The sequence below is a fragment of the Mesocricetus auratus genome, unplaced genomic scaffold (genome assembly GCF_017639785.1).
Source record: "Mesocricetus auratus isolate SY011 unplaced genomic scaffold, BCM_Maur_2.0 Super-Scaffold_100015, whole genome shotgun sequence".
NCBI lineage: Eukaryota > Metazoa > Chordata > Mammalia > Rodentia > Cricetidae > Mesocricetus > Mesocricetus auratus.
Genome location: NW_024429198.1, coordinates 33,664,865 through 33,691,543, shown reverse-complemented (window position 1 = coordinate 33,691,543; position 26,679 = coordinate 33,664,865). Strand labels below are relative to the sequence as shown.

The window sequence follows — 26,679 nt, the reverse complement described above, 5'->3', positions numbered from 1 at the left end:
GATTTGGTTTTTTATTTTAATTCATTATTCTTTAGATATCCCTTTCTTTTTCTTTTCTCTTCTTGTTTGTTTGTTTTGTTTTTCAAGACAGGATCTCTCTGTTTAGAACTGGCTATCCTGGAATGCTCTCTGTAGACCAGGCTAGTCTGGAACTCACAGAGATCTGTCTGTCTCTGCCTCTAGTGTTGGGTTTAAAGGTGTGCACTAGCACTGCCAGGCCTCTTTTGCTTCCTAACAAGAGACAGAAAGGGAATAGATTTGGATGGGAGGGGTAGTGGGAAGGATCTTGGAGGAGTTGGTGGAAGGGAATCCATAGTCAGAATATAGTGTATGAAAAAAATCTGTTTTCAATACAAGAGAAAGAGAAAGAAGAGACATATCTCAAGCAGCCGAATGGACAGTACAAGTTTGCAAATGACCAAATTAAACCAGACGTGATCAAGTATTTTAAAGTTCTACAGTAATCACATATTCTGTTGGTATTGTTTACCTAAGTGCTGCCAGATCCTGGGACATTTGAGGACTTTACAATTTTATGTAAGAAGAAATAGAAAATGTCTACGAACTTTTGTATTGAGATTAAATTTCACACTCTATGCTGCTTTATACAGAATGAGGTAGTCTGTCCGTTTTAAATACCTTTGCAACAATCACCAGTTGATAATGATTTAATTAATGTAATACATTGCTTTGTGACTGAGTACATTTTACTAATACTTAATCACACTGCTTGAAATATATGAGAATAATCCAATTTATTATTTAGCCAAATAATAGAAAGTCAGAAAACATTGACCAGGTTACTTTTCTTTTATTTGCATTTTTCTAGTGTGTCATGTGGATGCAGGGAAAAAATAGATTATCTGTCGTTCGAAAACCCCCACACTTACTTAGCAACAAGTCACTTTACTACTTATGTTTTATCATTATAGAATTTCAAAATATACAATCAACTACCTTAGAAAAATATGCTAACTTTTTGATGGAGAAAGCAAAATTTCATTGTTCATATTACATAGAAATGAGCTTCTTTGAGTTAATTCCAAAGGAATTTATCTTCTTAGTCATGCAGAGCTGCCTGATTGTTGTTTTCATGTGTCTACTTGATGGACAACAACGTGGCCATACATGTTTGACATGGTATTTTGTATTAAATCAGAGCTAAATAAAAAAAGGTTGAGGAAGACATTACTTTTATGGATTTTTCCACTTCTCTAGTGCTTGAGCTCAGCATACTTTAAAACAGTTGTCAGTAGGTCTGTTTCAAATGCAGATAGCAGTATACCTTTTTTAATGTCAGCCACCATTGGCAGTGATGGAAGACATGAATGTTTTACACGTGGAAATGCAAGCAGTCTCTGCTGTGACACCATTTGTAGTGTCGTCTCCATCACTCAGAGTGCTTTTGTGAGCTATGGAGGAGACCTGTTGGAATGGCGGCAGTGGTGGCTTCCTTTTGTGCTTTGCCGTGGTTGTAACACATTACTGCAGTTCACAAGCACATTTGATGGAAGGGAGCTGGGGAAATGGTCTGTTATTGCTTTTGTAAAGAAATGCTTCTTCTTAACTTTAAATACGCTAATGTTCTGAAAACACTTTGTTTGGAAGCACAAGCTGTCCAAGTAGAACTTTACCTTTCTTGTGGAATGGATTTTGAGCTGGCTTTTTGCCTCACTCACTCTCTAATAAGCTGCCCCTCTTGCGCAGGAGTTATCCGCAAATGTGGCTGCCACTTGGCTTTCTTCTGTCTGTGACTTAGTTACTACTTGTCGCCATCATCCATGATTCTCAGATGCTATTCCATATATTAATGGCATAGTTTGCTTAAACTTGGTAAGATCTCCCACCATAGCCTGTACAGGAAGACAGATTTCCCTTATGCAAACTGGACAACTAAGCATCGTACAGGCACTGCTATTTATGCAGTTAAGGAGGAGGGTACTTAAAAGTGCACTTTCAGAAACTGGTGGTGTTAGTATGGTCTATGGGTGGTGTTTTGGATCCTCTGATATTAAAAGGAACTTATCACACACCTCTGTAGGACTAAGTAAAGTGGTTTAACAAAAAAACAGTCTTGAAGCTTCAGAAAAGTGACCTGGCAGCTGTTCGTGTCCTAACCTTATTCTAGAGGTCTTGTCTAAAGTGAAGCTAGTGGGGAGACTAGTATTTTTTTGACTTCCAGAAGTAACAATTTCTTACCCAGTTAAAATCAGCTAGCCAACGGAGAGCATGGTGTCTCACAGTCAGGAATAAAAGGCACTGAAAACATAAATCTTCATCGTTTTTGTTTGTTTATTTTGCAATAGAGTTTTATTATGCAGTCCTAATTGGTCTGAAACTTGCTGTGTAGGCAAGAGTGGCCTTCAACTGGCAGAGATAAGCCTGCCTCTGCCTCCAAGTGTTAGAATTACTGACATAAGCCACCACATGGGGCCAGAAGTCTTCCTCTTTTAATTTTCAGGTCTGTACGTAAGAGATATTTCTGAGCTGTAAAAGATACATTGTTGCAACTGAAAAACAATTTTTTTTTCCAGAAAGGGTATGCATTCTGAAGTTTAATAGCCATTCAGATACTGAATATTTATAGCATTTAAGGTTAAGCATATAAGCATTAAAGGTGTTTATATTAGTTGGTGTTTCTGTTACTGAAATGAAACACCATGACCAAAAAGCAAGTTAGGGAGGAAAGGGTTTATTTGGCTTACACGTGCATGTTGCTGTTTATTACTGAAGGAGATCAGGACAGGAACTCATACAGGGCTGGACCCTGGAGGTTGATGCAGAGGCCATGGATGGGAGCTGCTTCCTGACTTGCTCCTCATGGTTTTGCTCAGCCTGCTTTCTTATAGAACCAGGATCACCAGCCTAGTGATTTCACCACCCACCATGCGCTGGGCCCTCCCGCATTGATCATTAATTGAGAAAATGCCTTACAGCTGGATCTCATGGAGGCATTTCCTCAGCTGAGGCTCCTTCCTCTCTTCAGACTCTAGCTTGTGTTAACATACAACCTGCCAGAACGGTATGTAAAAAATACGACTGGTGTTGATTTGAGTCACTGTAAGCTTACAGAATTATGTTGGCTGTGTGATTAAGGGGCCTGGGATAGAGCTGTTTGTTAATGGCACAGTACAGTGAGGGTAAGCAAAGACCACTGTGTAGGTGTAGAGTTGAGGTACTAGGTGGGCACAGAGCAGGGCAGTGAAAACAGAAATAGATGTTGAGAAAAGGCAGAAAACTGATTTGAGGTCAGTTATAAAGAACTTGTATATTAGTATACAAATCTCAATTATTTTCTAAGTTATGATAAATAATGGAAGTTTGGGAGTGGAGATAAACCTAATGTTTAGGTTTTTCAGTTCTTGGGAGTTCAGACTGAAGTAGAGAAATTACAGTGGAGTTTATTTTGAGTGATATTTTACATATACAGGTTAAAATGAGGAGTGTCCCTGGAAGTGAGAGACTGGGCATGCTTGTAAGGAGCTTTCGCAGGAGAACACACAGCTATGTACCTTGGTCTTTGTCTAGAGGAAGGCTCCGTTCTGGAATAAGCCACATGAATGCTTTTCTCTGGCAGGGCTGCTTAGCCGTTCAACCTTGGCAGTACAGTGACCGGTTGTATGGTGACTGTGTAGAGCAGGTGGCTCCTCTGGTTCCCAGAGGGTCCCCACCAGAGAATGGAAGGAAACAATTCCTGTTCTATAGGGACAAAGTTACCAAATAAAGAGCAAGCAGCCTCAAGAGTGTAAGGTTAAACTGTTCAGGAAATTAAAACTATGTGACCACATCTTCAAAATGTAGTAATGTGAACTTTTAACTAGGCACATTTTAGGCAGATGCTACATGGTTTACTGTTTAACCCTCTATAGTTTGCTTTTTAGAGGATAGTCTTTCTATATACCCCACACTTACCTCAAACTCCTGTGGTCAAGGGGTCCTCCTGCTCCTGGCTCAGCCTTCTGAGTAGTGGTGGAAGCAATGGACATACACCACTATGACCAGCTTAGCCTTGTAATATTTTGTTCATAGCACAGAATTATTAATGTTTCAGAACTTTGACACTATCCACCAAAAACTTTTCCCTTAAACATGTAATCACTGATTCCACAGAAATGAAAAGTAGTCACTATAGCATGTAAAGACCATTACATACATGTTATGTCTGTTGCCATACAGTAAAATGGCCAACCTTTTGAGGGATTTAAGGGTTCTATAAAAGAATTTTTACAAAAGGGTGTGCCTTCTGTGTTTTAAAACTATTTTAAACATTGTACTATATTACATCATTTAACTACAGGTTTTTCTTTTCTTTTCCTCTCTTTTTAAATGTGTGCATTATTTAAAATGTAAACAGGCAGAAGGAAGGGAAAGTGAATTTGCTGGCCAGGAGAGAAAGTGAATTGAAAGACAGCATAGTGATTTTGTGGAGAGTGGCCAAAAAGTCGGTGATGACCCCTACTATTTCATACTTAGCTATAAGAACAACAGTGACTGGAAGATTAGAGTGACCGAGTTTGCAGTGATTAAAGGACTAGTTCTTTTGTAAGTGTTTTCTGTCAGTGTTTAGATTTATACTCATTGCCTGGGAAGTTATGGTAAGATTTGTTTTACATGTAATTTATAAAGAACATTGCTGTCTGATGAATAAAAAGTGGTTGTAACCTTTCTTGGTTTGCCTCATTGAAGAACACAGGAAAATGTAACAGTAAAGATGTCCCGTGTGCTAAACAAAGCAACTCCAGAAATTGTGGTGTCAGATTCAGCTTAGTTAAGAGGTATTTAGGAAATAAATCTTAGTGAGAAGTTGATAGGACTAAAATTCAGTAATAAATCTGGTTATGTTAGTTTTTAGTAAAACCCCAACTCTGCTGGCAGTCGGAATAAAATGAGTGTAAAAGTTGCAAACAAACCTATTGGTGTGATAGATCTGTGGCTATGAAAATGGACCCATTGGGTGGTCGGCTGTCCTAAAAGGCAGAGGAAGGCTGAGACGGGGAGGGAATGATTCATCTGAGTTTTCAGATAATCCGCTTATCATCATATTGTACGTAATATTTTGTAGGTACTTAAGCATAATACATATTCATCTCTAATAGTAGCTCTTTCATATTAGGTAGACAGATATTAAGAATTTACTCAAATATGTACATAGAAAAATTATCCATAAGTGGATACTTTTAGTAGTGAAGTTGTCAGTTTTCAGTTCTGTGCTGTATTGGCAAAGATACTAGTGACTGATGATTTTATATATCATTTGCTTTACTTTCTCTGTGTGTTATGTGCCAATCAGCATAATTCGTAGTATTAAGGGTTTGTACATCTTCATAATACTCAGTTTCAGTCACCAAAATTTTTTTTAGTAATGCTTGTGACCATTGCTAACATCACTGAGGATTGAAACACTAACAGAATATATGAAGAATCTTCCACATGTGATCTTTACCCCAGTTACCAAGAAGAAATCCTTGTTCTGTTGCTTTTGCTATTATTAGGGGTACTTATTTGTGTTCAGTAGTTTAGTAACAAGATTAATTATGTGTGCTGGGCGGTAGTGGCGCACGCCTTTAATCCCAGCACTCGGGAGGCAGAGGCAGGCGGATCTCTGTGAGTTCGAGGCCAGGCTGGACTGACAGCCTCAAAAACAATACAGAGAAACTCTGTCTCGTAAAAACCAAAAATAAAAACCAAAAAAAAAAAAAACAAAAAAAGATTAAGTATGTGTGACTATATATCTGAAATGTAACTTGAACATGAAGAGAGACAAATTTATGGTTTTAATTTTTTAAATTTTTGATTTGTTTTTGGCCCTAGAACTATGTTAAAGTGTTACTTATCAAAAGTTGCTCTCTGGTGTTGTTTCCCTGAGTTGATTGTACTTCTTCTTTCTTTAGGTAAAGTGCAAGTTAAAAGCTCAGACATACAAGTTGGAGACCTCATCATAGTGGAAAAGGTTGATGCATTTTTAATATATTTTAGATCTACTGTATGTACATCAGTCATTAACATTAGTTTAATTGCAAATAACTTCTATTTTGGAGGAATTGTTGAGATAGATGTTTTAATTCTTAATGTGTGTTTGTAAGATTTGATGTATTTTAACTAAATTTAAATATTTACATTTTCTGTCTATTTTGCTAAGGTTTATTTCATTGTCTTTTGGTAAAGCCTGATTTTTTTAATGTAAGAACTGTTATTTGATTAATGTATCTCATTTGACCTCAGAATTAAGTTCAAAATGTTAATTCCATATCAGTTTTCAGAATTACTTGTCCAGATGGCTATATTATACATAATTATTAGCTCTAATTCTTATGGTTTAAAATTTTAAAGAGAGAACGTGAATGAAAGATAAAGAGCACTAGAAAAAGAGTTTAGGCCATGATAAGAAGAAACCATGATCTAAAAAAGCAAATCAGGCATGGAAGAGTGAATGGATGGGCAGTAGGCAGGTCAGGGCTTTCTCCTGGAGTGCTGTTGTCCCTGCCTCGTCTGCAATATGTAAAGGCCTGTGTACACTGTGTGTACCTCTTTCTGTAAGACATTCTTCCTGGTATGCTGTCTCTGCCTCATTCTATGATGTGTGCGTGCTATGCACGCCACTGGGGCTATGTGATGTTAGTGCTGTGAATGTATCTTCTCTGGAAAATCTTACTCTGCCATCTATATTCTTTAGAAATTCCTTGTTGGCTTTTTCAAAGTCTCTAGGGCAGATTCCCATTTGCCTTCCTCCAGAGCTGTTTGCAGTCTGTAGCATTGGTTGGCATCTTGGCTGCCTGGGGCTGATGGTAATTCTTCCCATAGAAATGAACTTCTTGTTACTTTATTCTGTATACAGGCAATGTGGTTTGATTTCACAAAGTGGAACAGTGCTTAGCATGCACAGGATACTAAAACAAACATCTGCAGTGCTTCATTTATAAATTCTAGAAATTACTATCCTGTATCCATTCAGCTTTTGGAAAATTTCTCCTTTATTAATGTATTTTTACTTACTTATGCTGTATGAGTGTCACATCATGTGATTATCCTAGTATCTTTGCATACTTCTGTAAGCTGCAAGACTGTAAACTTACAGACTCTTAAGTGTTTCCTTCCTGTCATAGGCTAGATGTCTGCTGTGCTAACATTAATATAGCTGGATGGTGATGGATAGTGAACCCAGGGCTGTATGCCAAGAACCTTTTGTTGTAATTTAAATATTATACATTAAATTTAGAAGGGGAGGAAGCTGTTACAAGTAAGGGAAATAGCTAAAAATGTTAGTGACCTTGTAGGCCTTGTAGGGGATTTTAAACTGTAATTAGTAGAGTTGATATTTTTGATGTCATATTAGATTAATTATAATATTTTTATGCCACACTTGAAATATGGAAGAGCTTCATGCCTTTTGTTAAATGTTGTACCTGGAATTGGGGATGTGGCACTTATGTACAGGCATACAAACAACATTGACAGAAAGAACAGTAAAAAACAGTTTTAAGATGTGATCCTTATAGAAATTTATGTAAGGAGTGAAGTGAATTCACTTTACTGTTGATTTAAGTATTTTCCATATACTAATGGCCCGTCATCACATTTGCAATACTGAATGTTTGAGTGCTGCTACTATCATGAAATCTTCTTCTTTATGTGTAAGCTTTTAGGGTGAAGTCAGTAGCTTGTTACTGGGGACCTTGTGCATGCTGGCAGCACTCTGCCACTAAGCTTCCTTAGACTTCCCCTGTGTCTGATGGTCTGGGCTGCTTGTAGGATGGAACAGTCAATCATCCTTCAGACAGGTCCTCCAATGCAGTAACTTAGACACCTGACGTGTTTGCAGGGAATGTGTCTTGTGTGGAAAACTATACATTCTAACATTTCTAAGTTAGGCTCTGATATTAAAGGGGTAACTTTTTAAATAAACCATTTGCAGGAGTTTACTGATTTTCTTTTTTCTAACCCACTCCCCCAGGAAGCAATCCTTTGTTTAAAAAGTAAGCATTATATGATAGCAATTATATAAACACATGTGTAGAATATTGTAGTACTTTGGATTATTTTAGAGCTTCATATAAATGAGATAAAGACTCCTAAATTATTAGCTTAAACAACAAAAAAATTCCACCTATGCAGAGTCAAAGACATTTTTATGCCTGTATTTAAATGAAAACAAAAAAAGCATAGTTTTCTGCTCTCTTTATGCATGTCATGTTAGTCACCTATATAGAGTTAGAGGCTTTCAGAATCATACGCATGTATGTGACATACATGATGAGCCAGTCTCTGGAGAGCCAGGCTTTAGGAAGAAGCCTTGAAACAGACTCAGTGCAGGCAGAACTTAGAATGAGCTTGTTGTTAGTGCTCCTTTATTGGTCTGGCAGAACTAGCTTAGGGAAGAAGAATAATGCTTTTTCCAGAAGCAAGGAGAAAAAAGTATTGTCTTTCTCTTATTTCCTAAGATAATTCAATGTAATGAGTTAGTATACACTGTATATCATAGTGCACATGACAGAAAGTATATGAGTAGCGCACTCTGGGATACTCAAAGGAAGTAAAAGTGGATTCCTGAAAAGGACTCTGTGACATCTTTGAAGGAGGAAATGAGAGACTGGTCAGCAGTGAAATTCATGAAATGCTGACCGCTTTCACTGTGAGTGCTGTAGACCCGGGGTGGGTGGGGTAGGTACGAAAAAAATGTGATGGAGCTTTTTGTCATTGACAAAAAAGTCAGCTTCACTGACCTGAGCAGGGTGAAGCAAAATGTGTAGTTAATTAAACAAGGTCTGTGGCATTTGGGGTGCTTTGTTGGTTTCAAGGAAAATGTCCAGTAGAATAATGAAAAGTAAAGCAAAAACAACAGAGAAGTTGCATTAGTAATTTAGAACATTTGATAAGGAAATATCCAGGCATAGATTCATTTTTTGGACCTTTAAAGAGGATTTGACATCAGTTTTATCCAGTAATTGTCAGAAAATAGCACTTACCCTCATTTTATAAGGCCAGGGTTATCATTGTACTATCACCAGAGGGAGGACAGTTACAATAAAAGAAAACTAGACAAGAAAATCTTGAGAAAACATTTGCCAATTGCTGTCAATATTATATAAAGTTCTAAGTCATATCCCAGTATGGTCACCAAAAATGTTTTTTAAGTTTCACTCTAGAATGATCTGTCGAATCAGTTTACCAGAAAAAAAAATCATACAACCATTTTATTGGGTACCCCAAAAGCATTCAACTAAGTCAATACCTACTCTTGATTATTTTATGCCTGCAGGCCTGGTGATAAGGAATCTCATCTAGTTAAAAATACCTAGAGAATCCTATAGAGCATCATGTGTCAGAGAGTTAGATGGATACCTCTTCTCTGAAAACAAGAATGCTTTTTTTACCGCTCTTAACTTACCTAACAGCCCTAGTTTCTTAAACAGAACAAAGACAAAGATGTATAGATTGGGAACGGAGGCAGTAAATGTCCTTCTTTGCAGACGGGATGCTAGGGAATGTAGGAAATCCAAAAAGATCTACACAAGTTGGAATCGGTATATTCAGCAGGTGGTAAGCTTTAAGGCCAGCACGCAAAAATACATCCTCATTTCTGTAAAATAACAGACCATGTGGAAACAAAAGAAAAATGTCCCTACAGTATATTGATGAAAATAATAAAAGAAGACCTAAGGAAATAGGTATGTTCTTGAGGGATGACATTTCTTATACCTTTGTTATTAACAAAACAAAGGCCATGTAAATTTGACACAGAGCTTGTCAAAGTCACAAGAAGCTTCCTTCCCTTCCTTTTCCTTACATTCTCCCCTCCCCCCTCTTCCTGCCCTGTCCTTTTCTTTCTCTTCTCTTCTCCCCATCTTTTTCTTCTGTCACTAATCAAAAAAAAAAAAAATGACACAGATAGTCTTACTCCAATGACAATTTAGAAAGGTGCAGGCTTGGTCACAGCTGAGGCAATCTGGAAGGGAAGGAGAACACAGTGGGAAGAATCTCTGTTCTATGTGGAGGCCTGTCAAGAGCTGCATTAACCAGCATAGTGCAAGTAGGAGAGATGGAAGCGAACACCAATGAAACCTTAAGGAGAGCCCACAGATAGGCCACCTGGATATGCACAAGTCACTTTTCGAAAAGGTACAAACGCAATTAAGAATAAAAAGGAAACTATCAAGAGATTAAATTAAAGCATCCTTAGGTTAAAAAGACAACCTTGGACTTAATAGAAAATGTAAAACTTTTAGAGAAAAAAGCATAGGGGAAAATGTACTGAACCTAGATATTTAAAATATAAGCATTTTATAAACATAGATCTTTGAAATAAAAATATAATTCACAAATTATTATCAAAAGAATATCACATACTACAAAAATCTGATAATTGCATCTTATTAAAATAAAAAATTGGAAAGAACCATGATGAAACTATAGTTATCAATAATAATTGAAGAAGAAATTATGCATTTGAGTGGGATTGGAGGCAGTCGTTGGAGGGGGAGAGAGGAGTGTAGAAATGGAAAGCATGTAAATATGGTACTCAGGTACGAAAGCCTCAATAAAGAAAGTGAAAAACGTAGAAGGGCTAGCAATGGCTCAGCAGGTAAAGGTAACTGTTGACAAGCCTGAATGCCTGAGTTTGATCCCAGGGGCCTACATGTAGAAGATAACCTACTATAGCAAGTTGTCCTCTGATTTAAACAAAATGCTAATAAAGACATTAAAAAGTAGACAAAGAAGCTATGGAGCCTGTATTGGGTGAAAACTTTGGAGCATTGTTGCAGCTTGCACTGCATGGACCCCCCTTGGGGGAGGGGATGAAAAGCACCAACCGCTCAGGCTCCAGGAGTCAGTGAGTTTTGTTAAGTCACGAGTGTCTCTCAACAATAGCTTGATCCTGAGGGTTCTAGGAGGATGCGGACAAAGGAAGTATGGGAAGTTATTCCTGAGCTGACCTCACCCTTTTGAACAAGAAAGAGCACACCCTTCCAGAGGTCACATTCCCACATGTTTTCAGGAGAAATCCAGGGGGTGAGCACCATGGCCTCATCCCCAAATTCCTCCAGATCGGCAGTCTTAACCTTAAGGCCTCTGGCAACCAATGCAACCAGTGTTGATTTTAATGCCCTCACCTGAGGCTCCTTACAGTGGGAGGATAAGTTCCCCATTGTCTTATTGACAGGAGAGGTAGATAAGAACAAAGTCTAAACAATGACAGACTCGAACACACACAGCCAGTGTGTCAGACCTTAGTGTAGTTGATGTTCCTACCTAATGCACCAGACAGACACAAAGGAAAAGATAGAAAAGAAGGAGGGTACCCACACTCACCTTCTTGAGGACCAAGGACATGAAACACGCAGGGGCCAACTCCCCGAACAGGGGGTGCTGAAACGCAACATGAGAGTGAAGAGGAATCTGAAAAGGTGCAGATAGAAAAAGCGAAAGTGTACCGATGTAAGATCCGATGGTGCATCGCCAGCAACAAAAGGCAAAGATCAGCGCTCAAACAAAAAAAATTGCAGTGATGGAAAAAAAAGTACACCTGATTTAAGAGGGGACGAGATCCACAAGCTTCATGTGTAGGTACCAGATGTTGCGGGTTACCCTGCTCAGACACCCCTTGGGGGATGGGGTGAGAAGATGCAGCACCAACTACTCAGGCACTGGGAGTCAGTGAGGAGCAGAGTGTGCTACAGACTCTTTTATTAAGGAAGCTAGGCCTGCTTTTATATCCCCTCTCAAGGCCCAGTAGTGTCTCTGGGTCAGGTGTCTCTTTGTCAGCAGTCTCTGGGCATTGAGGCAGGCCTGGTGACTTGGCTCTGGGAGGAAATGCGTGCCTTGCATGTGCTTGCTTGCTCTGGCTGGCCTGGGCACCAGGGGCAGGGCAACTGCGGCTTGAGTAGGCTGGCCAGTTTCTCCTACAGAGCACAATATATCTAATAAGAATTATTTGTGAAATTTGTAAAATCTCCTAACTAAATCTGAGCAGTAAGAGATTTTCACCTTTGAAAACAGGCAGAAGACCTAAGAAAACATTTACCAAGGAGCTACAGATGAAAGATAGACAGTAGTTATCAAGATTACACATAAACCAGAATGGGTGATTTTTTTTTAATGTTGTCACCAAATATTGACCTTGGCAAGAAGGATATGATTTACTTACATATCTCTTGAGAAGACCAGATGGTGTAATTATTTTGGAAAATCACTTGACAGTTTCTAAAGCAAAAAGTGAAACAAAATAAAAACTATCAAAAACCTGGAATGACTGTCTCATGATGGAGCAGTTTGATCCCTGTACCTTGGGGCTAGGAGATGGCTCAACAAATAAAAGACACTTGTAACTTGAATTTGATCCCTGGGACCTACATGGCGGAGCTCTGACCTCTACGGTGCTGTGGCTGATGTGTGCACACTCACATATGTACACACATATAGTACATATGATTCCTGTATCTTTGCTACAAAGAAGTATTAATTTATGTTGATGCACAGTCCTCTACTGGAATGTTAATCTGCATTCAGGACAGCCAGAATCAGAAGCAGTTGAGATACTCTGAATGGATCCCATGTGTAGCTCATCATGGCACAACATGGGAGAAAATATAATACCTTGCTTTTGGAAAGTGAATAATCTGACATTCCATTCACATTAGCATCCACAGGACAAAAGACTTAAAACAGATATAACAGAATAATGCTGAACTTGTAACTTGGAAAGTTCTAAATGTGATTGAAACATGTTAACAGAGTAGTAAGTGGAAAACAGCACTCTTGGGTAGGTGGGTAGGTATGTTATTATTAAGTTATCAGTGCTTCTGAAATTGACCTTTAGATCCATGCTGCACCATCTTGAAAACCTTAGAAACCAATTTACTGCTGTCTGTAATTTGCATAGAAACTCAGGGGACTTAGAATAGCTGAAACAATTTTGGGGGAAAATTTTGCACATTTTGCATTCTCCATTTCAGAATATAATACAAAGTTACAGTAGTCAGTACAGTGTAGACCTAGTATAAGTGCATTGATGAGACTGTGTGTGTGTGTGTGTGTGTGTGTGTGTGTGTGTGTGTGTGTGTGTGTGTGTTCGTTCTAGAATTTATGGGTATTTTTGGTTCCTGATAGGTTTAGTGGACTAGGAATGTCCTCGGACAGGTGGCTTTCATGCATTCTGCCATCGGTGGTTATTTAGGTTGCTTCTTATTCCTTTGTATCATTCGACATCAATTGTACACACATGCTACTCCATATATACCTGGAAGGAAAAAGGGCTTTAAGCATGAACGCGTTTCACCATGGTAGATCATACACATGGCTGTAGAAAGTGTTGTCTGTTCTCTGTGTTTGTATGTTTGCCAACCTTGACATTCTTAGCATTTTCAGTGTGCCTTTCTAATATGTGTGTGGTAGGTATAGTTTTAATATGAGTTTCTCTGGTGTCTTAATAAATTGGTCACTTTTGTTATGGTCTGTATCTTTCTGTACTGTTTGGGAAAATCTCATGTGTTTTCCTCTAAGTGGACCTTTCTCTGCTTGCTAGTTTCCAGGCTTCTCTGTCTTGTGGTCAGAGCCTCCTGATATATATGCTTCAGGTATCCTTTATCATCCTTCCTGGTGGGCACATTGGAATAGAATTCTTACTTTTAGGGAAGTCCAGGTTAGTAATCTTTTCACTTAAAGTTAGATGTTTTCTTTTCAAAATAATTTAGTAGTGGTGTTGATGAAGATGTCATCCGCTGTTTGGCCCACATCGACTTTTAGAGGCTCTGTTGTCTTCTTGCCTTGCACGTTTTAACTATGGTTTGAGTCAGTTTCTGTCTTACATTACTGGGAAGGCCAGGCATCATAATCTCCATAAATCCCCTGTAAGTATCTACTTTCCTTAGACCTATTTCTTGGTAAGACTAATTTTCTGATTGCCCACAGTGCTAGTTTTCTCATGAACCTGGTGGTCTCATATGAATGGGTCTAGTTCTGCATTTTCTTGTTTTCCGTTAGCATAATTGGCTGTCCTAGTTTAAAGCACTCTGTCTTAGTCACTGTGGTTTAATGTCTTTTCCTAGGTTATAGTTAATCCTCTTGTGTGTCTTGTTCAGTTCCTGCCCTTAGCATTTCCCCATATACTTGAGGAAATTCTTATTGACTCCTAAAACTCTTAAACATTGTTTATTTTAGCTTTCCCCTTTCCTTCTTGTGTTCTGTTCTGGTGAGTTACAGTGTGTTCATGTTGCTTGTATTTTCCTACTGGTGCTTTGCTGGCCTTGCTTGTTCCACTCATTTTCTTGTCAGATAATTGTTACCTTTCATTTAGAAAGTACTGGTGACTGTTCACTCAGATTTCTTCCTTGACCTGAGGATCTGTTGTAGCTCTGTTGTAGTCACCTTTTTTCTTAGTGCTAGAAAGGAAAGCTGTACCTCACAGCATGTCTTCTCCAGACTTACTCATTTCTTCATTTTTATTATTCATCAGTTGGAGAGTAAGCCATTTCTTTGTGGTATATATACAAATTTTCACTTAGTTCTCAAATGATATAACTTGTGAAATTATGTGGATTATTTTAATGGTATACTTTTTCTTTGGTTTTTTTTATTTCTTTCCTTTAACATTTCCAATATATAGAATTGTTATTAATAATAGTTAAATGCATGAATAGTGACTTGTAAACTTTGAATATGACAGTGTACCTTTAGTTACTTCCTGTTCTAATAAGAGAATAAATAGCTCTTCAAATTTGTGGGACTTTTTGTATTTGCTTATTTTCCAATTTGTTTGTTTACCCATGTTTATTATTTTACTGATGATATGCTCTTTGGTGTTGGACACCAAAATGGATAGCCACTGTCCATTTTCCAGGACATTTTGGAATGAGGAAGATGCAGCTCTTATATGACAACACTACTATGCATTATGTATGGTTAAGATGCTGTGGAAATAATATTTAATCTTTTCTAAACAAGAAAGGTCTGAATGCCATGTATATGGCTTACTGTTTAAAAAATCTGTTAAGATATTATAAATAATAGCTATTTTAGTACAGTTTTATTTTTAACATTTGTTGTTGTTGTGAGATAGGGTTTCTCTGTATTGCTTTGAAGCCTGTCCTGGAACTTGATCTGTAGACCAGGCTGGCCTCGAACTCACGGATATCCACCTGCCTCCGCCTCCTGAGTGCTGGGAACAAAGGCATGTGCCATCAACGCCCGGCTATTTTTAACATTTTAATTGTCTTTATTAACTATTTCTTCTTTGTAGTAGTATTATGTTAATGTACATCTTTAAATAATAAGTATATTACTTTTTTGCAGAACCAAAGAATTCCATCAGATATGGTATTTCTTAGAACTTCAGAGAAAGCAGGTAACTTTTAATGTTTTCTTTTACATTTCTGCAGGTTTTTTTGTTTATTTTTGGACAGGGTATTACTGCTTAGCTGTGCCTGACCTGGAGAGCAGGCTGGCCTTGAACTCACAAAAGTCTACTTGCCTCTGCCTTCCAAGTGCTAAGATTAAAGGCATAAACTACTGTGCTTAGTTTGATTTCTTTGTTTTAAAATTTAAAAGCAAATTTTCTGCCTATAAAATTTATTTTTTCTTATCTTTAATTTCCAAATGACATTTAATTGTTGATATTAAAAAAAATCTGACTTTAGTGTTTAATAATTGTTTGAAAAGTTACCTGAGTAGATTGTGATTCATGCTAGTTTTGATAACCTAATTACTTCAATAACAGCATAACTCAAAATTTGATTGGTAGCTTACATTTTCAGTTTTACTTGCTTCCCATAGTTATTTTGTATGTTTGTGTGTATGTGTGTGTGTGTGTGTGTGCCTGTCTGCGTGTGCACGTTCGCACGCGGTAGTAGTTGTTGCATTTGCTACAGAAGAGAACATCATGTAGTTGTGGATTCCTACACTGTAGCTATGGGTCCTTGTCATGACCAGTACATGGTTTCTGTGTATGGTAGCACACAGATTGCCCAAGTGTAATATCCTGTTACCTAGTCACTGTCTCATAGTGAAAGGAACTATGCATATAGGCATAGACATTTTGAGCCTTGGTGAGTTGCCATGGGCTTCATGGGAAGAACAATATTTTTCATGTGACTAAGTAGAAAAGTCAGGGAATCTCTGTCAGTGTCTTCTAGGCCAGTTGCTAATGACTGGCTCACTTCCGTTATCCTTGGACTGAGGCAGCATTTCAAGGGATGCATGTAGCTCCTTTTTGCCCTATACGTAGGGTTTGTAAAACTCGCTGTCATTTTTTTCGTTTCTAGGTTCACCACGAATGCTATTTGTTAAGTGTTAATATCCATCAAAGGTCTTGGTTGGGTTCAGCGTTCATTACTTCTTTCCCCTGTGAGAAACACCGTACTTTAAAAGTCAGACTTGAATTGTGTGGGGTTGTGCATGCAAGCGGCCAGAAGAGGGTGTCAGTCCTATTGCAGCTGCAGTTAAAGACAATTGAGCCATCCCATGTGGGTGCCCGAACTCTTCAAGAGCAAGGTGGCTCTTAACTTGAGCCAGCTGTCCAACCCAAAGCAGCATGTTTTTAAATGCCTATAGCATTGTCCCGGGCTGTGGATGAGCTGTCATCAGGACAAAAGCTCTCCTTCCATGGTAATCAAAGAACCTGTGAGCTGATACTTATTTTGTGTTATTTAGTGTGAGTTTTTATTTTCCCAACCACTGTAGAGACTGGCCAGGGGCTCCTCAGATCATTAAGCACAAGTTTGTCCTTTATTGTGGCTCAAGACCCTGTCACTGTTCCTAATCCCAGTTACTTACAAGTTGTATTACTGATTTCTATCAAGAGATGTTTTCTTTTTAGAATGGTTGTTTCTGTTTTGAGAACACTGTTTGGCAATATTAGGATAATGTACTCATTTCCAAAGCACTTCTGCCTAACAAGTGTACTGTGGCCTTCTCCAGTTGTAGCAGTCTCTCAGTAGACTTCATTTATAACTTGGCACCTTTGAGGTAGCATTTCTGAGTGCTGTGGGAGTTCATGAGGCCTGCATCTCCTTGAGAGGCTGAGCTGCTAAGCTGTAGGCATGTGCAAGAATGTAAACCTTTGGTTATCATGTATAGCACCTTCGTCTTGCTAGTTTTGATTTCTAGTTTTTCTGTAAGGATTTTTTTGCCTCTTTAGTCATAAAGGATGTATTTGGAATTAGGGAGTGCCTTTGTGGTTTTTTTTTTTTTGTCATGCCTTTATTTTAGTATCAGAGTAGTATTGGCCTTAGTGTCCATTAGGGATTATTCTGTCCCATTCTACATTTTGTAAGAATCTGTGAAGAATTTTTATTCTTTAAATGCTTGGTACAATTCATCCATGAAGTGATGTGGGCCTGGCCTTTGTGGGTCTTTGTTTTGTTAAATTTCTAATTACTTGGTAAAGGCCTACTTGCATTGTCTTTTTCTTCTTGAATCAGTTTTTGTAGTTTGTGTCCTTTTTTTCCAATTAGTCTCTTTTAGGTTTTCTAATTCATAGACATGCTACAATTATTCCCTAATGATCTTTTAAAAACAGTTTCTGTAACAATAGTAGTGACGTTCCTTCCTTTGTTCCTGGTTTTAATAATTTGAGTCTTCCTTTTGCTTTGCTACTCTGGCTAAAAGGTTGTCAATGTTATTGATCTGTTGGAAGAACTAACTTTGGGTTTCAACGATTTATTTATTTATTTATTTATTTGTAGTTGTTTGCCTGTTCTTCATCTAATGGCACCTGTCATTTTTTTCCTTTTGTCTGTTTTTGGTTCAGGTTGATACTGTGTCTGTAGCTTCTTAAAGGTAGAAAGTCAATTTTGGATCTTTTTTTTAATGTAGGTGTTTATAATTATGAATTTCTACCTGCACTTTTTCTCATGGTCCTCATAAGGTTCACACTGTTGTTTATTTCCATACTTTTTAAAGTATTCTCTAATCCCTTGTCTTTTCATCATTGATCCATTGTTTTGTAATTAATATGTTGTTTAATCTCCACATTTATGAATTTCCCAGATTGCTTCTGCTATGATTTCCAGGTCATTCTGCTGTGTTCTCATTCTGACTCACCCAGATTTGGGTTATGCTCGTGTGTGTGTGTGTGTGTGTGTGTGTGTGTGTGTGTGTGTGTGTGTGTGTGTGTGTGCTCGTGTGTGTGTGTGTGTGTGTGTGTGTGTGTGCTCCATGTGCTGTGCCGGGTGAGATGCTGTTTTAGCAAAGCAGCAAGGTAGACAAAAACAATACTCCAAACACAAAAATGGTTTTGGGAAGTTAACTTTAAAAGGAAAAGATTATATAAATTTTGTTGGGGAGTAAATTGTGAACGGCATGCAGTGCTGTAAAGTTAAAAGATGGTTATAAATGCTGATTTTTTTCTCAGAGAAGGTATCTGAGAGCAGGAGACTGAGAACACCATTTTTAAAATTATGCAGTTCCTAGTACTTTTAGAAATTTGCCAATTTCCTCATTTCTCACTGCATCATGGGATGGGAGAGAATGAGTGAGACACCAGAGTGTTGGTAGACGAGTTATTTGTGGAAGCCTCAGAAAGGGAGCAGCTCTGTTGATGACATTTCTCCAGCCTTGCCCTGTCTCCCATGTTGCTGGGAATGTTGGTCTCTGTGGGCTAATGATATTCAGCATTTTGGTGGTCATGAATCCACTTGAGAATTCTGATTTTTTTTTGCCTTAGAAAAATGTACACAGTATACATGATTATTACATTTTATTACTTAAATTTAGGATCTCAGTGTAGTTGTATTCTGGCTTAACCTATTATGGTTCTGTCATAGCCTTCTGTTTGTCAAATTTATTTGTAAAAATATTACTACTCACTCATTTCAGATATTGAGATATCAGATTGCTTTTTACTGTGTCTTCCTTTTACAAATGAATCAACTATCTTCCAAATTTGTCATAATATTTTCTTCAATCTGGATTCTTAGTTTCAGAAAATCTTGGGTAATTTTCGCTCTCTTCTTTTAACCGTAAAACTTTGTGAAAATGTAACATGTACCTTCAGCTAATCTTGTTTTAAACATATGTTTGCCTATCACCTTGAGACCAGCAGCTTCCAACTCAAGGTCTTCTTCATTAATAACCACAATCATTCCTTCTTCCCTTTGTTTTCCAATAGACTGACTTCTGAGATATCTCATTACTGGGTTTCTGCATAAGCACAGGTTTTTATCCAGTTGTAACCCTTTTGACCATCTCTTTTTCCCTGGGTTAGCCTTACTTGGGCAATTATATTTCATGCTGTTTTTCAGCTCTTCTCCCTGGGTTGTGGAGGGGTATTTTACATGAAGGTCAGCAAAATGCAGTTGTGTGATTTTTATTTTTAAGTGATTTTGTGTGATGTTAAGAAATTAAAGTTTCACTGTTTAGGTAATTTCAGAAAATAAACATTTAGGATTCTTTAGTTTTTTGCCTCTTAATTTTAGTTTTTTAAAAAAAATCCTTTGTAGCATATCATTTTTTATAATAAAATCCTAATCTTTGGTCAGCATAGGAGTCCTAAAGTGTAGCATCGTGGTTTAGAGCTGGACAATAACATCCAAGTGCTTGTCAATACAGCATGGTAAGTCAATCCATGGCATTATATTGACTGGGTATTAATAAGAGTATTCTATTGAGCCATGGCTGGATTGTTTAGAATGTAAATGGAGCTGTTGATGGATCCGGTGACTGATGACTGAAATTCCAATTAATCAATTGTTCCATCAGTTTCTTAATTCAGATCAAATATCTCCTGAGTGCACACAGTTCTTTTAGTGGTATTAGCAGAAATGAATGCTTTAGAACTAATTTTCATCAATCTCTTATAAATGCCAATATCTTTTTCACTTGTATCTAAGTGATAACGTTATAGCTTAAGTGTTTGGAACACAATGCAGAGCCTCAGCTGTCACTTGTTAGTGGGATGAGGATAGGTAAGTGACACTGTTCTCATCCACCTTATCTCTATAGAAAGATGTATCTTGCCACCAGTTTAAAATTTCATGCAGTCATCAAGTCATATAAAATATTTAAAAGTCAAGTTCAGTAGTCAAAGATCTGACATTATCAACTCAAAGTCAATGTCTATTTTTCTTTTGTAGGACATACACTGTAGCTCATCTCTTTCAGAGCTATTGCATATGTGAGCTGTTGCAAGTTGTCCGATGATGCTTTAGTGTTAATGCTGTGACAGCCAGCTATCTCGCAGGGTCCCTCACTTTATCATCCCTCGATGTGGCCTTAACAGGACACATGCACTAGCTGTTCCTAATTTGAGGTCATTAAATCTGTCCTTTCGTGTTAACTCTTGTCAATTATACAAAATAAAATCAAGTATTCATAGGAAGTCTGTAGTAGGTTATAAGCAGTCAGTTTAATAATTCAGTTTTACTGAGCTTTAACTAGTATCAGTTATAGCTGGTGCTTTCTATTAAAAAAATTATTGGATTGGTTTTGGTAAGACAAGCCACCATGGCTACATTTCAGATTTTGTTGTAGCCTTTCATCTATCACATAAGTTACTTGAATTGGTAATTTTCAGTCTCCTTAGGTTGTTTACTCTTTAAATTTTACAAATAGTCTATATGTACTTAACATGGCACATACCTTTTATCTTTAAAGGACTTAAATTGCAGTGCTTATTGTGTTTTTAATGTCTGATGTGTTGGTTTTGCTTTTGTGCTAGCAATGGAAGCTATTTCAAAGCATCTCACCTGTTCCTACTTAAATTTTGGGAGCAGTTTTTAGCAGTGGACAGGTGGAGACTAGAATATGGCTCATTGAAGTTTCATTTACTCTGTCATCAGAACACATATATTCATCTTCAAGATGGAAAAAGAATCAATCCGGAGTAAACATTTAACTGTAGAGTTCCCTGATTTGCATTTTCACTACTCTTTAGCTTTTCTAGTCAGCATGTGAAGGATGCTTTCCTTTTCGTGCTCCTTCGACAGAGTACAGCAGCTTGTTTATTCAGTTCCATATGTCTTCCAAAGTGCATGTGCTCAGGTGAATATCCTTAACATCAACTGATAAAGCAAATAGTTGAAAAATCTTCTTGCAGCTCTTGGTCTCACCAGGCTTCAGAGTAGGTTCCCATCTCAGACTCTTAGAGTCATTTTCACAATGATAATGCCTATGCTCAGATAGAGCTAAAGGGATTAAAGAAAAAGTAGTAATGTGCTCATGGCGTCGGGGCACATTTGAGATCTGTATTGCTGGCAGCTGTGGTTAACTGAAAATGTTTTAGCTGAACAACAGGAAAATGATCTACAGAGTAGGAGCAAGAGAATATTCACTGGCTTGTTACAGACATTGTTTCTTCTCTGGCATTCAAGGAGAAACAAGGTAATTATAGGTATGGATTTTTATGACCTCTTTTCATTTCAGATGGTTGTGTAGTAGAAAGGGTTATTGGATGCAGCCATATGAAGACATAGTCTTATCTACTCTTTTTAGCTTTGAGAAATAATAAAAGTAATAAACTATCAGTAAATTGTCCCTGGTTGAAAACTAATGTAGGCCTTCTGGGCTTTGCTCAAGAGAACCCCTGTGCTAACCTCAAATGTTCAGTTATATATCTCTTTATAGAGAGTACTTGTTTCAGTATTTTTTAGACATTTTTCTCACTAAGAATAGATTGAGTCAGTATCAACTGAGATCTACTATAGACCCATGTAGCCAGGAGTTAACCAATTCCCAAGCTCCTGCAGTTCCCAGGTTAAGACAAAGGTCCTAAATAGGAGGAACTGACCTGTGTCAATTTTCCCGACCATGTTGCAGATGTTCTGTTGAAGTAGACTTTGGATAGAACACTTGACCAACTTTTTGCTGCCAGCTTCTAGTCATATCTAGGAATTCAGGCTTTACAGCTCTGTCACACCAGTGAGGTTCAGCAGGGTGAAGGAAATTTATGAAGGTGCTGCTATTCTACGTGTCTTAGTCAGTGTCCTATTGCTATGAAGAGACACCATGACTGTAGCAACTCTTATAAAGCAAAGAATGTAATTGGGGCTAGCTACAGTTCAGAGGTTTATTTAGTTTATTGTTGTCATGATGGGGAGCATGGTGGCACTCAGACAGGCATGGTACTAAAGGTGACAACATGTATAGAAACTCCTCAGGTAATTCCTGGATTAAGCTGTTTCTGGGTTGAGAAACTGTGTGCTTGTGCTAGGCTCTTCGGAGCCTTGAGAAGGGATCAAGACACTCCAAAGGATTCCAGAAACAAAACAGCCCTTCAGCAAAGCCAAAGTCTTAGTGGCCTGGGGAACAATGAATATGTAGGATGTTTTGAGATTATATAAAATAACAATGATGGCATTCTGTGAAACTTACAGTACAGTAGCCATGATTTATTGTTTTATGTACTTCCTTTCATTGCTTAAGAATTGCTTTATCACAAGCTTATTGTAATTTGTTCTTTAAATTATGTAAAACATGTATGATTTCCAAATGAACATTGTAGGGTATGATCAAGAAGGCTCTAGCTTCTGTGCTATTTATTCCTCTAGTCCTTTCTTCCCTATATAGGTATATTTCACATATTTGTGTTTGTACATGTATGTAACAATGTATATGTATACATATACATATAGGTCTGCTTATACACAGAGCAAAGAAACACATGTATGAATACATAACAGATACCTGTGGATGCACAAGACTGCATTGCATGCATATAAAACATACACACATAGAGAAAGAGACACAAAGGATGCAAATATGCATACTTGTAGCTATATAACAGCACACAAAGATATGAACATACCTATAATATATATAATAGGTATAATATATATAGTATATATTACTATAGTAATATAGTATAATATATATAGCCTATTTTTCCTCTCTCTTCCTTTGCCCCAACCCCACTTTTCGCAAGTGCGTACCCTCATGCCTCAGACAAGTCTCTGTCCCATCCCATCCGTGTGTCTGCCTGCCCCCCATATGTGTACCATATTTTTCCACTTAATGTATCCTATAGATCTTTTCATAATGTTGCGCTCTTTGCTTTTGGCCTCCTTTAATTGCTGCCTCTGCTGTTTTATTCTGCTTGTTCTGTAATCCCTGTGTCAACCTTTCGTTACTGTAAACAGTTACAGCAAATGTTCTGTGTGTATCATTTAGCGCATATTGTTTGCTTTTTTTCTAGATCAATTCTGAGGAAAGGGATGATGAGTATGGTCTGAGGGTAATTAGATTGCTGTGATTCAATTTTTTCCCCTTTTGAAATTTGATGGGCTTGTTATTATGCAATAGTACTTACTTACCTGGGTATTAGCATTTTGCTGTGCTTGTATTACTGAACATTTACGTTGGTTAATTAACATTTTATTACCAACATACCAACGTAATGTCAGACTCTTGAGATATGTATCTTATTATCTTGTCATCATCAAAACATAGATTAAAAGTAGAAATGATCTAGATAACTTTCTAAAATAAAGTAGTAGTTAATATTAAACCTTAACAGGCATGGGCAGGTTGTAGCTCAATGGTAGGGCACTTGTCTAGCATGCTCAAGGCCCTGGGTTTGAGCCATAACACCATGCCCAGATACTGTCACTACCATTACCAGCGCTACCACTACAACAAAAGTAAAGGCACCAAACAGGACATAAGTGATTGAAATATAGATCGATGGCTGTCTTTGTACAGATTTATTCTCTGAGCCAAGTTATACCATCTGAAATGAGGGCTTTTAAAGCTGTTTGTTCTTTGGACTATTTAGATGAATCACTTTCTGGATCCTACTGTGCCAAAATCTGCTTTGAAAACACTTACAGCTCAGGAGAACTCTTCTTCAATGTGGTTCCCGATGCTGATGTTTTCTCCTCTACCTCCAAGGTTCATGTTTTATCCGCACGGACCAGCTAGATGGTGAGACCGACTGGAAGCTGAAGGTGGCGGTGAGCTGTACACAACGGCTACCAGCCCTAGGGGTGAGCAATAATGGACACTGTTCTCTCTCCCTCTCCCTCCTTCCCTCCCCCTTCTTCCCCCTCCCTCTGTCTCTTTAGCAGTGGTTTCTTGGTGGTAAGGAAGTTCCTGTGTTATTTCATTTTCCTCAAGGTCCTTAAAGATGATGTGGTTTCCTAGAGCATAGCCTGTTTTAGGTGGTTTTGCATGTGCTACTGACTGGAAACTTACACTGTCTATGTTTTTCTTTGTTACAAGCTTCTTAGTTAAGTCATCTGTAAAGCTGAGGTCTTGGGGTAATAGGCAGGTTAGTCTGTTGCTGAGAACTGGCTGCTCACTTAGTCAGGGTAAGGTATTCTGGGAGAATAAAACAGTCTTGACTTAGCCTGCAGCTTTTCCCACTGAGGACAGGAGGCTCTGATGTGGAGGACATAAGTGCTGCTGTCCTTTATGCTGAGGGATGGGGGAGGGCCTTTCAGACAGCAGATGACAGCTGCTGAGTGGGTCCCCACACACCCCCAAGGAAGCTACGAGGAGGGCCTAGAACAGGGTCACAAGTGATTTCTAAAGTGGCTCTGCTGGATCTCAGAATCTCAGAATCTCTCTTGCCAGTTTACCTGTTCTTTCCCTCCTGCCTCCCTCTTTCCCTGTCCCCTCCCTCCTTCCCTCCCTACTCAAAAGCAAACTACAGTTATAACAGTTGATGCTTGTTTTTTGTTAGTTTATATATAGTGCAAATCTGGACACAAGAAGCTTTGTCTTACATGATTTGCAGGCCTTCTGTGGACAGAAGAAAGCCTGAGATTGCTTAAGAGTGGCCTTTTAACTCAGCAGTATTACCAAGAGAAGAAGGGTTTCTGGAGGGAGGAATGGCTGCTTTACTGTGAGGTTTATGACCTCCACAGACAGCAGGTGATTCCTCCACTGTGTGTCAGACTCTGGGAGTTAAATGTGTTTCACGTGGCTGAGACTTGGGCAAGTTTTGCTTTTTTGGAGTATTTTAGTGTTGTCTGTGTTTAAGGTAATTTCTAAGCTAGAGTTCATTCCTTCAGTGTTTTCTATCTTTACATCTTTGCCAAAACCAACTGGACCCTAACCAGGTTTCCTTATTCCTTCCTATGTGAAGGAATACAGGGTTTCTAGCTTGTGACACTGATGATTGTCTCCTCTAGTAGCTTACAGAGTAGCATGCAGCACCATGAAGTTTTGTCAATAGGAGAGAAGCTTCTCATTGGGCAACAGTTCAACTCATCTGTGTTTGATGACAAAAATAAGTGGTGTTTTCTGCAGTAGTACCTTGCTATCAGAATGTAGAGAGTAGCCAATAGCCTGTGATGGTTAAGCCAGGTTTGATCCTCAGCACCCACACATAAAGCCAGGCATGCATGGAAATCCATGTTTCAGGAAGGCAGAGGCTCAACATAGAGAGGTGGATAGCTACTGAGGAATAGCATTAAATCTTGACTCCCCCACTCCATTCAAAAGAAAATATGTAATGAGATAACATCCTCACCCTTCAGGGGATGCAGTCTACTTTCTGTGTGGCTATAGTACTCAGTTATTCATGGATGTCCTTGATCAGGTTGAAGACGGTTTTCCTAGTCTAGTCTGCTCAGAGGCTTAGTAACTGTATGTGAGGGGGTTTAGTAAAGAAACTGCTGACATGACTGCTCTATGATATAGTTAAGATTTTTATTATAGATAAGAAAGAGAGAACAGCTGGAGATGTCTGCAAGACTCTAGAGCTGAGAGAGAAAGAAGTAGGGTGAACATGGCCAGCAGAGTAGACATGGCCAGGCTTAGAGAAATGGGAGAGCAGGAGAGAAGATGGGCGATCATAGGTGGTGGGTAGCAAGAGGGGACACAGCATAGCAAGAATGTAAGTGAGAACAGTGGGGACAGCCAGGTTAGAAGGATGAGCAGCTGAGGGGGGAAGCCCAGGAGCTGGAGGGAGTGTAGGGTAGGGAGGAAGTGTGAAGGGCCCTTGTGATACTGAGGGGACCTGGAGACCAGCATGGCTTTGATATGCAACCCCAGGTAGCCATATGCCCCTTCTTCCAGAGGGCAGGGATTCCTTTTTGCAGAAGGGAAGTGGTTCCACAAGTTTCTGAGGAATGCTGACTTTTATCCAGCCTCCAGAAACCTTCCTGTAGTTCAGTTTTTAGCTGGTTTCTGAATATTTGGACAGCCTGAGGCCTAACAGTAACAAATGGACCCATTTTTTTTTTCAGAGGCATTTCTGTATGGAGATGATCCTGTGTTTCTTCGCCTTTATTAGTATACATAATGTCGCTTGCTTTTATACTGGCTTTGTTTTTGTGCCAACCACAAAAATGAGATAAATTCCACCCTGCTGCCTTATAATATTGTATGGAGTCTTTCTGTATGTTGCATTTTTGAAGTAGTTGTCATAGGTAGTCGCTGCTGGTTTTTATGTGTGGAACAGATTCACCTCTGAAACTCTCTGGGAAGGATTTAACTATGAATTGAGTTTCTTTACTAGATATAGAGCTGACTAGATTTTTTCCATCAGTTCGTGGTACTTGATTCTGCAGCTAGGAATTTCATCATCTCTGTCCTTTTTGGATATTTCTCTATTTGAAAAATATTACCCTTGTCACACAGGTCACACTTTCCTGCTTTGCATGTTTAGTGTTTTTTATATGCTGCATATTATAAAAGTTATAGTTAATGTCTGAATTTTTTTTTCCTTCAGAACCTCTTATCTACATTCTTGTCTTGGTTCAAAAACTTGCAGACCTATTCTTCCATATCTTTAGAGTGGATTCCTTT

General features: G+C 38.4%; 1 protein-coding gene across 4 annotated transcripts in view; it reads left to right on the top strand.

Moving 5' to 3' along the window:
• Atp9b (ATPase phospholipid transporting 9B (putative)) overlaps positions 1-26,679 on the top strand; it is a 195,689-nt gene that overhangs the window by 41,654 nt on the left and 127,356 nt on the right. For all 4 annotated transcript variants that reach the window (XM_040757788.1, XM_040757790.1, XM_040757789.1 and 1 more), the window contains exons 6-8: positions 5,892-5,950; positions 15,286-15,337; positions 23,815-23,909. In XM_040757788.1, coding sequence (XP_040613722.1) covers positions 5,892-5,950; positions 15,286-15,337; positions 23,815-23,909 — 206 coding nt within the window. The remainder of the gene's footprint in view (positions 1-5,891; positions 5,951-15,285; positions 15,338-23,814; positions 23,910-26,679) is intronic.